The sequence below is a fragment of the Cataglyphis hispanica genome, chromosome 15, assembly GCF_021464435.1.
Source record: "Cataglyphis hispanica isolate Lineage 1 chromosome 15, ULB_Chis1_1.0, whole genome shotgun sequence".
In the NCBI taxonomy this organism is placed as follows: domain Eukaryota; kingdom Metazoa; phylum Arthropoda; class Insecta; order Hymenoptera; family Formicidae; genus Cataglyphis; species Cataglyphis hispanica.
This window is the reverse complement of record NC_065968.1, coordinates 3,967,501-3,981,602: the sequence shown is the minus strand read 5'-3', so window position 1 is coordinate 3,981,602 and position 14,102 is coordinate 3,967,501. Positions and strand designations below refer to the sequence as shown.

Here is a 14,102-nt window from a genome sequence, read left to right as displayed (position 1 = left end):
TTTTCATTTTTCTTCTTTCTTTTTATCTCTCTTCAAATTTATAAATGCCCGAGCGGAAAATTATCCAAGAATTTACAAATTTACGAAGTTTTTGAATGCAAAGATCTGTCTGGTTAAAAATTTATATTTTATAAAATTTATGAGTTCAAAGATTTAAAAGATGCGTATTAAAAATTTATGAAGTATTGTCTTGTAGATCTCTCCCTTTTTACAAACGCGTCTTATTTAAGACTAGTCTTAGGCGCTTCTGCGCGCATGGGCGGGCATTCATTTCGGATGCTTGATATGCATCCGCGAGATTATTTTAAAATTTTAACTTTTTATAGATGTACGAGCGGGGGTATCTTGAAAATAGGAGAGAAGAGGGAACGGAAATATATAATATAAAAAAAAGTAGGCGTCTCCATTTTATTTATTATTCCCTATTACTGCCAACCGATTGCAAATTATAATTAGATCACGGATGTGTCCATCTGATTTATTCAGAGATCACAGTGACAGTCGGCAAAATCACGAACGGATTTTTACAGAAGGAAAAGTTGAGAGTAACGGAAGGGAGAAAAACAATGTCATCCGGTGGTCTCATTAAGAATTGAACAGGCCGCGATCTAATTATAATTCTTTCTAAAGCTTTAGCTTCACCAAACTTTAGGCACGCGATATGCATAAAAATTAATATAAGTTATTACAATAATTATTATAATGCCTATAGTAACATCTTTATTCTTTTGCATAATCTGCGCGAAAAAAAAGATCACATATAACTAAGTGCTATAAAATGAGATATTCTTTTTCGGAAAGCCTTAAAGACACCTTCAGAAAATTCTGATAATCTTAAAGATGCCTTAAAGAAGAACGTCTTATAGGTACTTTTTAGATGCCTGTGTTATTTGCATAAATGTTTGATGTTTTATATCTGAAGATACACACGGTTAATCTAACTCTCGACTTAAACGAACAGGCGCTTATATCGTAAAGATATTAATCAAAGAATTTAGAAATAATATTCAGGTTCAAGAAATTATAAATTAATCGATGAACTTTTATATAAATTTGTGGATTATTCAATATAAGTGAATTTTTTTTTGTTTATGAACTTGTGCATTTTTTCGTGGATCGATGGATCTCTGTGAACCTCTGTAGGATCCATGGATCTATTTACCTTTCAAGCTGCGATGCTACACATTTGTAGAGGCATAGGTCTAAGAAACTAATGACCAGTGAATCTACGGGATTAATAGATTTACAGATTTTAAGATCTATATTTTTACGTAACCGATGCTTATATCTACTGTAATACATATTATTCGCACAGTAAGTAACCTAATAAGACTACATAAAAGAATTAATAAATTACACAAGATTCGATACACCGTCTCTTCAGTCGCAAGCTCCATCGGAGAAAGAGTATCCTTATTCAAACGATGCAATACAATATTCCGTTCACGTTTATCTCTCTAGAATCTCTCTCTTCCTTTCGTGTATTAGACAGTAACATCGCCTCGATACAGGAAAAAAACAGATTCTTTCGATTCCTCTTCCTGGCGAAGGAACTTGACGACTTTCGACGATGAAATAATATTATACATAATTATATGGTACAATGTAATTATATTATATAAATATGCGTTTCATATATTCCATATCGCGTCGTATGACGGATAAAATCCTCTTCCGAAGCTTCAACATAAATCTTGCGCAATCTAATAAATCGAGACTGATTATCGACAGTTTGATTTAAGATCGATGGAGCCTTTGACTTAAGTACGTACCAACAATCAATATCGCTTTTAAATTGGATTTAAGTACTTACGGGAGGGCTACCACACGATCAGTATTACTATTAATGCGTCAACAATTTTAATACTTTAGCTATCGATATATACGTGTATCATTAGTATAACATCTTTACATTATTAGTATTCGATCAATATGCATCTTTCATACTATTAACCTACCTTAAAAACGTAGTAATTACTGATCGCGCGAGTGCGCTCTCTTCTTTTGAAACTTCCTTTAAGTCTAGAGATCTTTAATTCTTTCTCAGTAATTATATAGCAGTTCTTCTTCTCGGAACTTTGTTCGTAGTAAGTGTACTAGATGCGTGTCGGAGCTTCCGCTATCGTGATGTATCTTGTCAATGCGGAGCTGATGGTGCCGCAATAATTCATACTTCTTCTCACATGGTTGATCGTGAAAATATTTCTCAAAATTGCAAATTGAATGTGAAAATCAGCACGAAATCAATAGATCCTTGGACTTACAGATTATTTTTTGACATTTCGGTAAATTTTAAAATTTGGACTCTTAGATGCGCGACGCGCGCAGATCTTGGGATCTGTATAGCTCTTTATTTTTTTCTTCTTGTTGATTTTTTTCTCGCTGTCAATTTATATAGATTCCTGAGTGTGTATAGATTCTTATCCTCGTGCATCCTCAGATAAGAAGATTCTCGGGCTTATAGAGTCTTAGATATACAGATCGTTGATATCACATAAATCTTTGAATTTATAAATTCTTTAAGTTCATATATCACGATCCGCGTTTCTATATTTCATGCACATCTCAACGCATTTTTATTTTACACATGTTTGTATATTTTCACGGACAAACTCGGATCGACAAATTCTTCGACTTTTTGTCTCATAATGTCACATCTCATCTTTTAATTAATAGATCTCTTAAACTTTGCCAAATATTGAAATGCAAAATCTTTTCAATGGATATTAAAACTATTAATATAAATTTTACAATTTTAATCGTATATTTTAATAGAATAAAAATGTTTTAGAAATTATAAAGATTCTTGAGTTTATAATTCCTTTCCAAATTTTTTCAATTCACAGACTCATCCTTTTGGACTGATAGATTAAGATTAATAAATTTATTAAAATGCTATATTTATATTCATTAAAACAATATAAAACCGCAAAAATTTTAGACAAATTTTACATAAATTCTTGTTGAATATAGAGCTTATTAATTAATTTGTTTATTAATTGATTTCATGCATACGTCCATAACATATTTTCACAATATTATTTAAAGACACAGTAAGATATATTCCTCTAATAATTCAACAGTTCAAAAGACGCTAATCCAAGAGTTTGTAAATCCGAGTGTTTATGATCTCAAAAATCGATGGACGCAACAAATTCTGCGAATCTAATGTGTCTCTCTATAAATTGCAATATCAGATGAAAAATGCATATCATATAGAATCATAGATCATCATACACATTCAACATATTATTGATTGAAAACTCTTAATATCCATTTCTTTGTATACTCTTTCATCGTACTCTTCTTAGCAAAGATTTCAATATAATAACTCTCTTAATTTTTTAACGCTTAATTGAAAGTATCCAAAACAAAGGAATACAGGTAACAATCGTTAACATACAACGCACAAACATAACGCAACACGCATATCGCATACGATAGCTTTTACGTTCAAGTGATAGAAATAAAATTCTGATCACCGTGCGACCTGCGCTACGCTATAAACGTGACGTGTCAAAAAAGCAACTGGGTTATATTGTTCAAAATTTTATCAAAATAAAGATGATTTTTCTTCGCGCCAAAATGGCGTTAGCTTCAAACTAAAGTAGTTTCAACTAAGTACTTTACCGCGTTTCGATGATATCTCAACAGAAACAAAAAGCTTCCTAAAGAATTTTTTACATTTTTAAGTAGTTTTTAAGTATTTAAAGTATTTTGCTTATTATCAATAACGTTATTATCAATACCGATGGGAAAATTTCGCACAGGGTGACTTTGCACATAATTTGTAATCTCATTCAATATTGCGATAGACATTGACGGTTGACAGTCTCGTGTCATTTGTGACTAATTTTTTTTTTTTTGGGGGGGGGGACCAAATCTCTTGTCAATACCGCTCAAAATCTTTAATAACGTGCTATGCTTATCGTTTATATTTCTCGATGATAATTTGTCCAGTTGAGCCTGTACTTGTACCCTTTTGTGCCTGCCGTCTTAGAATTCACCGCGAGTACCATTCCTCTCTCGTTAAACAGCCCAAGAATTTTAACGTATCGATATATCAAGATGTATAGTAGCGCGTGACGGGCAGAAAACACTAATCTATGATACATGCTACATTGGCTAAGAACTAGAATCATCATCGATCATTCGCAGTGCCGTGAGAAGTCATCGGCCAAGCTCGTCATCGTGAAAAGGAACGTAGGTGTGTGACGGAAAAAGTTTAAAAGATCTAATCAAAAACGGTCTCGGGGATTCTTTTTTTTTCTGAACTAAGGGAGAGAATCTCTCTCGCGCGCGCGTGAGGATCGAGTATTGCGAACGATCGACTTAGCCCGTCGATGGTCGAGATCACTCCTCGATGACACAACCCTGGCAGAAATAAGACAAGATACCGCCCGGCGTTTGTGCGGGATTGTTCGTTTCACCTTTCTTTCTTCCCGATTCGATTTCTTTTTTTTTTTTTTGTGCACCTCGATCGATGTCGAGTTTATTTTCTCATGGATGCAATTTTTTTCCCTCTCTCTTGTCTTTTTTTTTGTCTCCTTCTCGCTCTTTTCCCTTCTCTCTTCTCCGTCTCTCCCTCCCTCGCTTAGCGATTGACATGACGGATCGACAGCGCTGTCGCGATCGTTGTAAATATATATGACGAACAAACGATGAGCTGATGAAAAAACAATGGCGGATGAAGAAGAAGTAAGGCTGATCCGGGGCGGTATCGTCGGCAGAGAGAAAACCGGATGGTACACGGGGTGTGATCGCGGTCGGCCAACGAGGGCGGGTTAAGAAAAAAAGGAAACGTCTTCTCTGTTCTACTCTCTTGCGGCTTCCTACTTTTTGGACGCGGTTGGTGGTGATGGTGATCTGACGATTGGCCGAAGTGACCGGGCTTAATCCACCATCAGTTCGAAGTGCACCGAGCCACGTCTCTCGAATCTGTCGTGGTGGATATTGTGCGCCCATGCCTTGCACTCGATATTGATGAGCACACCGTCTATAAATAAAGAACCGATAAATGTTAATTATTACATTCCTAGAGCTTACAAATATTCGTAAATTTTTCGGTTTTTAGATATTCAGATATTTTGATTATTGTAGTTGATAGTATTTAGTTGTGTTTTATTTATATTAAACGAAACGTACACTTGGGTCTTTCGAAGAACACAGCTACAAGGGGGCTGAGGTATCCCGGGGTATTTCTGAATGGGAAATAGTAACCGGGAAAACCGCGGCGCGGAATATATTGAATCGCTCCCATGTTCTCCACATCGGCCGGGTTTTCACCAGAACAGGATACCCAGACAGTGTCCAATCTACTGACACCGTTCATTTCTTCTTGTTTGATATGATCCTGAAGATCCGCAGGCATTGTATCCGGTAAATTTTTTGTATCGTTATAATATTGCGGCACCCATCCGAAAATCTGAAATAAATATCAAATACTTTACTACATCTCTCTCTTTCTCTCTCTATTTTAATCGTTTTTACAACTTTAACTGTTAAATATATTCTTAAGAAAGAGAAAACAAGATGTAATCTTCTAAATCTCTGAGAACTCATTTTTTCTATCTGAGAAAAAAACAGTCGTGTAAAAATACAAAAATCAATAATAAAATTTTCAAATTATTTTTAATTATTTTTTAATATTCATTATTTCTAATTATATATATTATCCTTAATTATTTATAATTAAGGATAATATATATAAATAGAAATTATCATTATTTTGTAAAACTCAACATTTGATCATTCTGGATATTTTCAAATGACATCAGATGGAACCATCTAAAAAAATGCTTATTTAAAAAATAAAAAACAAGAATGATTTATTACTTGATGTTCTTGCTATTTTTATAGTTTAGGAAGTTTTATAAAAAATCTTTCTATAATTATATAGAAAGTGTGTACACGAACCTTATTCAGTTTCAAGAAAATGCAAGGCGCGGATTTATCGAAGCCATAGTACTTTGTCTTCGTGCACTGTCCCCAATCAGTCATATCTACGTCGCAAACTTTACCTGGTGGTGCTGGTCTATTATAATCGCAGTGCACTCTCTCGATGTGTACCTTTGAGTCGCTGGGCTTTTTCTGATATTCTGCATTGCACGATAAATTATACCTCAGAAATTATATATCAATTCTTCAAATTGCTCGTTAGTTAACAAATATCTAATTTCGAGTAAATGTATTAAGTATGCAACATAGAGATTGTGCTGTATTTTAAATATTTCTCGCTCACCATCCAAAAAATCGTCCAGCGCCCTGGTCCAGTGAAGCCAATTACCCTCATCGCTGGCCTTGTACCAGATCAATGTACTTTCGACGTTGCTTTCAGGAGGCATAGGCCTAAAACCGAGACCAGGGTTGCTGCCGATCAGTGAGTTGTCCAGCTGCCACTTGGGCGCGTTAGGGTCCAGAGTTTGATAGAACACAGCCAGCATCGCGCCGAAAAAGCCGGACAGGACGGCATAGAAAATTACGTAGAACAGCAGAATTTTAGCTGAAAATATAATTGCGTCATATGCTATATGAGTCATAACTTTCTTAAATTTATAGATTCAAAAATATATTTTGAAATTCGGTTTTTTTTCGGAAATTAACGAATATATATTTCTTCAGCTTGAAATATTCTAAATATCATAATGTAAAATTCATTAACATAAATCTTTTTTCAAAAAATGACTGAATTTATTCTAATATACTTATTTATTAAAATATTTATTTAATCATCAAGCTCGAAATAAATCTACAAATTAAATCAGTAATTGGAAAATGCATTTTGATATTTTGATGTATTATAATTTTTTGTAATTATTAAATTTTAATAATCAAAATAATACATATACAAAGATTATTTATTAATTTATCAAGAATAAATTATTTGTTGATTTTTTTTTTTTATTTTAAACACGTGGCAGGTACATTACAATACATGCTAAGTGGCACGTATTCTTTATCTAAAATACAAGCTAATATTTTTTCTTTAGGATAATCGTATTACGTAACACCTATTCAACAGAGTTTGGGATAACAATTCCGTATAAAGACATTCTTTGCATTAAAAGAATATTTTTATTTCTGTTTGTCCTGAGAATACTGAAATAATGTATTTTCAGAATAATGTGTTTTGAGAATTCGGTTAATAATGGAGATGATGCGTCGAGTAGCTTGGATTACCGAGCTCCCATTTCTTGTATATCACATGTGTAAAGTGTCTCAAGGCTAATTCTATAAAATCGATCAAAACTATTCGAAATACACTAAAGCCACGAACTAAAACACGAAAGCCATTTTATTACATAACAATGAATCAAATTTAACTATGCATATCTCGTATCACACGATCTGTAACGAATTATTCATAATTTTCTTATTATTGTGTCAATTACTATAAATCTATTATGTAAAACTTTAACTTTTTTTTGTAATTTTTAAGATAATGAAAGTATAATTTTGAGATTTATATAGAAACAAAAAAAAATCGACTTTAAAAAAAAATTCAAGATTTGATTTAGAGAGAGAAAGAGTTAATAAAAATAGAAATATATTTAGGATATATAATATGATAGGCTATATTTCTGGTTTAGGATTAACGTTAAGTCTAATCGATTGTTTTAAGAGCGTAATTTCTATTGTTGCTACGGTCGAAGGCTGAAGCACTGAGACAATTATGACTCGTCGCTTAATTGGCCTGAATTGGTATTGGGTAAGCGATGCCATGCGTTTGTTACACAAATCATTGACGAATTTACACTTGCGCACGCACAGCGAAGAATAAATCGTTCTCCAAATCAAAGATGTTGATTGCAGTCACATGGTTATAAATCCACATTTTTTTGGAAATAAAATAAATAGATTAGATATTTTCTAATCTTTTTCTTTATGATTCCTCTTACAGATTTTATTCAAAATTAAAAGAAATTTTTATGAGCCTTATTTGAGAATCATATTCGATTATAATTTGAATTTTCTTTTGTACTTAAATGACAACTAATCTCTTTTCTCCATTTTTTTGATTAAATAAAATTGCTTATAAAATGCAGATATAATTATTTATATTTCTTTTTTAACAATAGAAAATCGAGTATAAATTGTAAGAAAGATATTGATACAAATCTTCTTTTTAAATGATGGATCACTTTCTTCTGGTTGATTCTATCAGCAGTAATGTCTTTTTGCATATACAATAACATGATGAACGATCATTTGCTTAATCGTATAAAGCTTGCGTCGAGCCATAATCGCATCGTTAAGTTCCAACGTATTCACATTATAACTCAATATCACGAATAATTATTAATTAATTACAAACATATGCTTTTGCCAATAGTTAGAATATATCATTTATCTCTTGTTAATTTGCGTCGATTATAAACAATATTAATCGATATCTTTTACCGAAATGAGAAACCTAGTAAGAATTCTTACAAAATATAGAAATAAGATATAATTATAAAAATAAGATTTCTTTATTTAAACATTTTTTAAACATTTGTTCTTACATTAATTCCCCCAGACACATATAAGTTTTATAATATAATAATTTTATAGTTATAATATAATAATACAAATAATATAATCTCCACAAATCACAAATAAAAAAAAATAAAATAGCCTATTTATTATAATTATTAAGTCTTTCCAAAAATGTATATTTATATTATAACCATATGATTATAGTTGACATCTTCGATTTGAAGCATTATATACATATATTACATAGATTATATATAATGCTAGAATGATTAATTTTTTATAATACATATAAGCGGTTGGCAGATTGAATCTTTATATTAGCGAGCGCACGTCATTACATACAGAGTCACTACGGCAACGTAACATTTCCATGGCTTTTTTCAAGATATCGATCGACGCAGTACCGAATGCGACGACGCGAGCCGACTATGATTCTGTTGTCAAGTAGGCCATTAGTATCTCGCTCCGACATTATAACATCTTTACTAATTAACTGAGCTAATTTGCAATATACATACGTGTATATATATCCACGCGAAAATATTGCAGATCTCGTTAATGAAAGCTTAATATAAGAGAAATTCTTTTTATGTTTCCCGGAAGATCTGCAGGATCGAACGCGTATGTAGGACATTCGGCGAGAAAAATCAGCTTGCGCAGACGCTAACGCTATCCAGTATAGAAATCAGACCATACCATTTCTCTGTGAGATGGTAACGGAGACGGTTCGTATTGATTTCGGCGGAAGTCGATCGACCTCAACAGAAGAGTGAAGGAGAATAGACAAATAGCGATAAAGCAAATCAAAGAGAGAGTGAGAGAGTGAGAGGAGAGAAAATATGATAGGATTTTAATGTGTCTACAGCTATGCAGCAAAATAAAATTATAAATAAAGGAGTTAATATTTTATTAAATGTATAAATGTAATAAAAAATAAAATATCGAAAAACTTGAAGAAAATTCTATCTCGAAATCATAATGTGTCTTCTCTTCGATCGCGCGAAAATAGTCCGTCATTTATTTTAAAAAGTCACCCTATCAAAAGTCTCTTGCTTGTATATTTCGCTCGTATATTTCATTTTGCTCTAATCTTAAGCGACTGAATGTAAAAATAGAACAACGGAAGTCCAGTGAGGTTGCATTCTTTCAATTCGCGAACGAAGGAAGCCACAAAGTGTGATTTCATTAAATTCTGTTAAGAAACTTCAAACCAAGATAGTAAATAATAGTAGAGTAATTAACTATGAACGTATCATTCTTGTAAAGAATTTTATCATACATACATTAATATCATACATAATTTTTTACGTATATTGTATTTATAATATATAATTAATAATATATTATTAATATATTATATATAATTATATATAATTACATTAAAAACAAAACATTAAATCTGTGTGCAAGGAATTATTGGAAAACGTTTAATTGATTTTATGCAATAAAAATTATTTTGAATATAATTAATCTATGTATTAAACTAAATTAGATCTTTATATTCAAAATTTAAATAATAAATTATTTTAAATTACTTGCACGTAGAATTAAGTTTAGTGAAAGATTTGTGCAATTAAAATTTTTTGTTCTTTATTTTAGTTTAAAAAAAAAAAAAGAAAGGCAAATCTTTTATTTAAAAAACAAAAAAAAATGACAACATATTTTGCAAATTAAAAATACAAATCAGCTTTAGTTTTAATTGATGATTATGTAATATATCAAAATAAAATTAAAGTTCAAATATTATTGTAAGAAACTTGTCGCGGAAAATAAGATGCAATATAACGTCGCCGCAAAAACGTCAGCTTATCAAAACAGGATATACGTAACTAAACACAAACTAAGAGATATCCGCGCTAAATCAGCACTTTGTTGATGGAAATCACATTTATCATACAAGATTTCTCGTTCACTTTGCTATGCTCTTGTATATATATTACGTATACATATGCAGATAGCAACAATTTTCTACTCGTTAAAATCATCTCTCGCTTGACTAATATATTATCAACATGTCAGTTAGCTTGAAGATTATCTCAATACATATAGAAAAAAAAATGTTATAGTCTATATAAATTATGTAATAGAAAAAAAATGAGAAAAGAAATCTTCTTTCTTCTTTTCCTAGTAACTACTTAATTTTTAAAAACAGTGTATAACGTAATTAGTCAAATGAATAGTTGAATCTGAATTTTAATTAAAAAGTGTATTTTTTGTAACTTTTTTTAATCACTGTATATTTTGCAATCAGTAAACAATATCAAGCAATAACATGCACAATGCAAGGCAAAACCTTATGCCATATATAACTTCCGATAGAAGAACCTATTACATAACTAGCTCTCTGTTGGATAAATTTTGTGCCTCTGTACATTTGTATAATAGCATAATATCAAAACACACTCGATGTTATTTGAAGTTGTGAATTAATTCGCGTTTAAAAAAGCATATAATGTAAATTATATAATTTTTGATAATTTAATTTTGGATAATAATTAATATATGAGATATAAATCTGTTACTAATTATTAGAAAATAATATCGTTGATAATTATTTTCAGAGAGCAAAAGTTCGAACAGTAAAAATCGAAGAGTAAAAATCTCGTGTCAATTTCAAAGAATAATGCTGATCGCGATAAACAGCTCGATGTACAAGTTTTATTTTATATATTTTCTCTATGTAGTAAATTTTTGTGAACAAATAATATTATAATATTATTATAGTAATTAGATTTGTTTGTAAAATTAAACAGACATATGTATTAATAAATGCATGCTAATATTTATAAATAATCATAATGACAAATTTTAATTTTAAATAATAAACTTATCATAATTATAGGATATTATGATGCGTGAATTCAGATCTTTCATGTGCATTAAACTATTTTGAATGTCGTTGTTTAAAAACAAAAGTTGATATAATAATAAAGAATGATAAAACTTTCAGAATATATGACACAGAAGCACGTAGTTTCATCATCAGTTGGCGTAAACACAATTATTTTCCATATATGTATATGTATTATTACGTAATAAGAAACTCTTAGTCAGATATAATCTTTGATACTTGTATCAATTGAAAACCCTCTCCCCTCCCCTCGCCCCACTCTTTCATTCTAAAATTAATATTATTAAAAATATGGCTTCACCAACTTTTATATTAAAAATATAACATGAAAAAATTTTAAAAATAATAACATAATAAAGCCATCAGCTTAATAAGTCAAAGTATCACATTGACAGTACGTGTCCTCTTTTGATTTTTTAAATTCCTAAGTTTGCAAAAATTGCATTAATGTCAATTTTTTTCTAATTTCTAATTCTAATTTTAATGTAAATCAAAAAAAGTGTAATGTTAGCTCGAAGAGAATTAAAATGGAAAATCATGAAAAAGTATTAAATATCATACGTTTGAAGTTAATAATAATTAATGAAATTTTTTATATTTCCATAAATGTCTAGTTTTAATATATTTGATCTATTTATCACTGTCTTGCTCAGACTTTAATGCTAAAAATACATTGTTTCGGATGTTTTATATATAGAGCGTGCATTAAACTTCTATAAGAAAAGCCAAAAATTTGATGCTAGTCTAAAAAGATGATTCTAATAATTTTACTCACAAATATCAGACATTCCATAATTGGATCGTAACATAAAATGTCAAGAGAATATATAGAATACCTATAATTTCTTTTTATCTACTTAATTATCACGGATGAAGTAAAAAACGGTATAAATGTGAATTAATATAAAAAAGAAATAAGAAAAAAACGTAATACTCTTCTTCTATATGTAGTTAATTGATGTTTATCGTGTCAATCTACTTCCATGTACGGATTACTTAAAGCCACATTAGTTTTATATATAAATTAGATTTTATACTTGAAAATATATTTTTTTACGAGATGAAACTACTGTGCAACGGCGGTAGCAAATGCAAAAATGTCTAACCGTCTATGACCTAATACTTTTTCCAATATATCACGTATTCGAATCTTCTTACGTCATAGAATTTTTCACGACTCTACTATACACTCCATCGTTGCTTTACATAGAACGATACGGGAAGATCTTAATTGTCACTGTAATTAATCAAATTTTTTAATAATTAAAGTCAATAGTTTGTCTTCCTGGGAAAATAATCTCTCGGACAAAGAGAGGGGCGAGTCGAAAATGACACAAAAACTCAATAACGTGAAACGCGAACTATGTGACATACATTAAAGGCTGTACAAAAAATACTTAGAACTCACCCCAACTGGCGCCAGTACGCCCCAGGAATTGTCCCGTCTCGGAGTTCCAGACGAAGACCCGGAAACCCTCCCATTTTCCGAGCTTCGGCGGCGGCATGTAATACTGCTCGACCTTATTCTTGCCCTCCATCTCGCTTTATACGAGGACGAATTCCCGATGGATAAACGCGCGCGAGATAAAATAGGGAAAGGGTGAGTGCGATATAGGTAAGGAGAAAAAGGGCGGAATGAATTCTTGTTAAGAGACGAACGAGAGCCGAAACGCCAACTGTCAGCTCGCCGCGCGCGTCCTGATCCCTCTCGTAGGCTGAGGAGACTTCCTTCCTCCGGCGCTCCTCCGGAACGACGCTCAAACACGGCCGCGATCGAACAGCTCCGCGGGCGAGGGCGCAAAGGAAGGAATGGTCGATTCGTCGTCTCTCTGTGCCCCCCGTCTCTGGAGGAGTCGCGCTGCTCTCGGGCGCTCCCGTCCGGCGAGGGGTTGGAATATATTGAGCGATCGAAGCTGGCCCGAGAGAGCTTTTCAGAGCGCGTACATCTCTCTCTCTCTCTCTCTCTCTCTCTTCTTCTTCTCCCTCTCCCTCTTTCCCCCGCTCGGAATTTCCACCACCTTCCGTGTCACCACCGGGGTCTCTCGCCCCCCTTCCCCTCCTTCTCCACGATGCACCCTTTACGGCGCCGACGTGACCACGCAGACGCGTCAATACGCGATTTCTCCTTAAACACCCCTCTCGCGCAAACCCCCTTGTATCCCCTTCTCGTCGTGGATCCGCAACCAGGTGGCTCCGCTGGCAATGGATGCCGACCACCACCGTGATCCACGCTTCCGCCACTACTCTCTCTTCTCTCCAACCCTTCTCTCCCTTCCCCTGCACCCCACAAGTTTCGCCCTTTCGATCGACCCCGTCGTTCCATGATATACGCGGCCGCTCGCGGCGGAGTGGCTTACATCGCGATGCGCAGCGGACTCGCGTATGCGTATTTCAAGTCGCTCGTAAATAGTAGGCGGATATAAATGACAGAGGGAAGGGATGGGAAATGTTAAAGAGATAGAGAGGGGTACCAGAGAAGCAGAGATAACGACGGGTCACGTGGAGCACGCATACGTCCGAGAGAGAATGACGGTCCGCGATAGCCAAGCTCTTCCTGCTCCGATCTTTCAGCTGCAGCAGGCGGGTATCGTTTGGCGATTATACGTGACGATATCCTCCGACGAATGCATGTCGATGTAGCGCTTAATAAGCTGGAAATATATGCGCGAATGTTGCGCGATGATATGCTTCTCGCAATATTATTATTATTATTGTCAGCTGTTCTAAGCATATAGAACGCACATGCAATTTTTATCAAACTTAACGAAAGTAC

The 14,102-nt window shown here is 33.0% G+C and overlaps 1 protein-coding gene across 1 annotated transcript; it reads right to left on the bottom strand.

The window, feature by feature from the left end:
• Positions 1 to 394: 394 nt before the first annotated feature.
• On the bottom strand, positions 395 to 13,709 carry LOC126854963 (sodium/potassium-transporting ATPase subunit beta-2-like). The gene is made up of 5 exons (XM_050602181.1): positions 12,738 to 13,709; positions 6,242 to 6,502; positions 5,917 to 6,098; positions 5,146 to 5,425; positions 395 to 4,996 (listed from the first exon to the last, which is right to left on the bottom strand). The coding sequence occupies exons 1-5, from the start codon at positions 12,865 to 12,867 to the stop codon at positions 4,893 to 4,895; spliced, it is 957 nt and encodes a 318-aa protein (XP_050458138.1). The 5' UTR covers positions 12,868 to 13,709; the 3' UTR covers positions 395 to 4,892.
• Positions 13,710 to 14,102: the final 393 nt, after the last annotated feature.

What these genes read in the sequence shown, in the direction of transcription:
- LOC126854963 (XM_050602181.1), bottom strand. Translation starts at nt 12,867, where the DNA reads ATGGAGGGCAAGAATAAGGTCGAGCAGTATTACATGCCGCCGCCGAAG. An exon ending in GCGTACTGGCGCCAGTTGGG is followed by an intron (nt 6,503 to 12,737) that starts GTGAGTTCTAAG and finishes TTATATTTTCAG; the next exon opens with CTAAAATTCTGCTGTTCTAC. An exon ending in GCTGGACGATTTTTTGGATG is followed by an intron (nt 6,099 to 6,241) that starts GTGAGCGAGAAA and finishes CGTGCAATGCAG; the next exon opens with AATATCAGAAAAAGCCCAGC.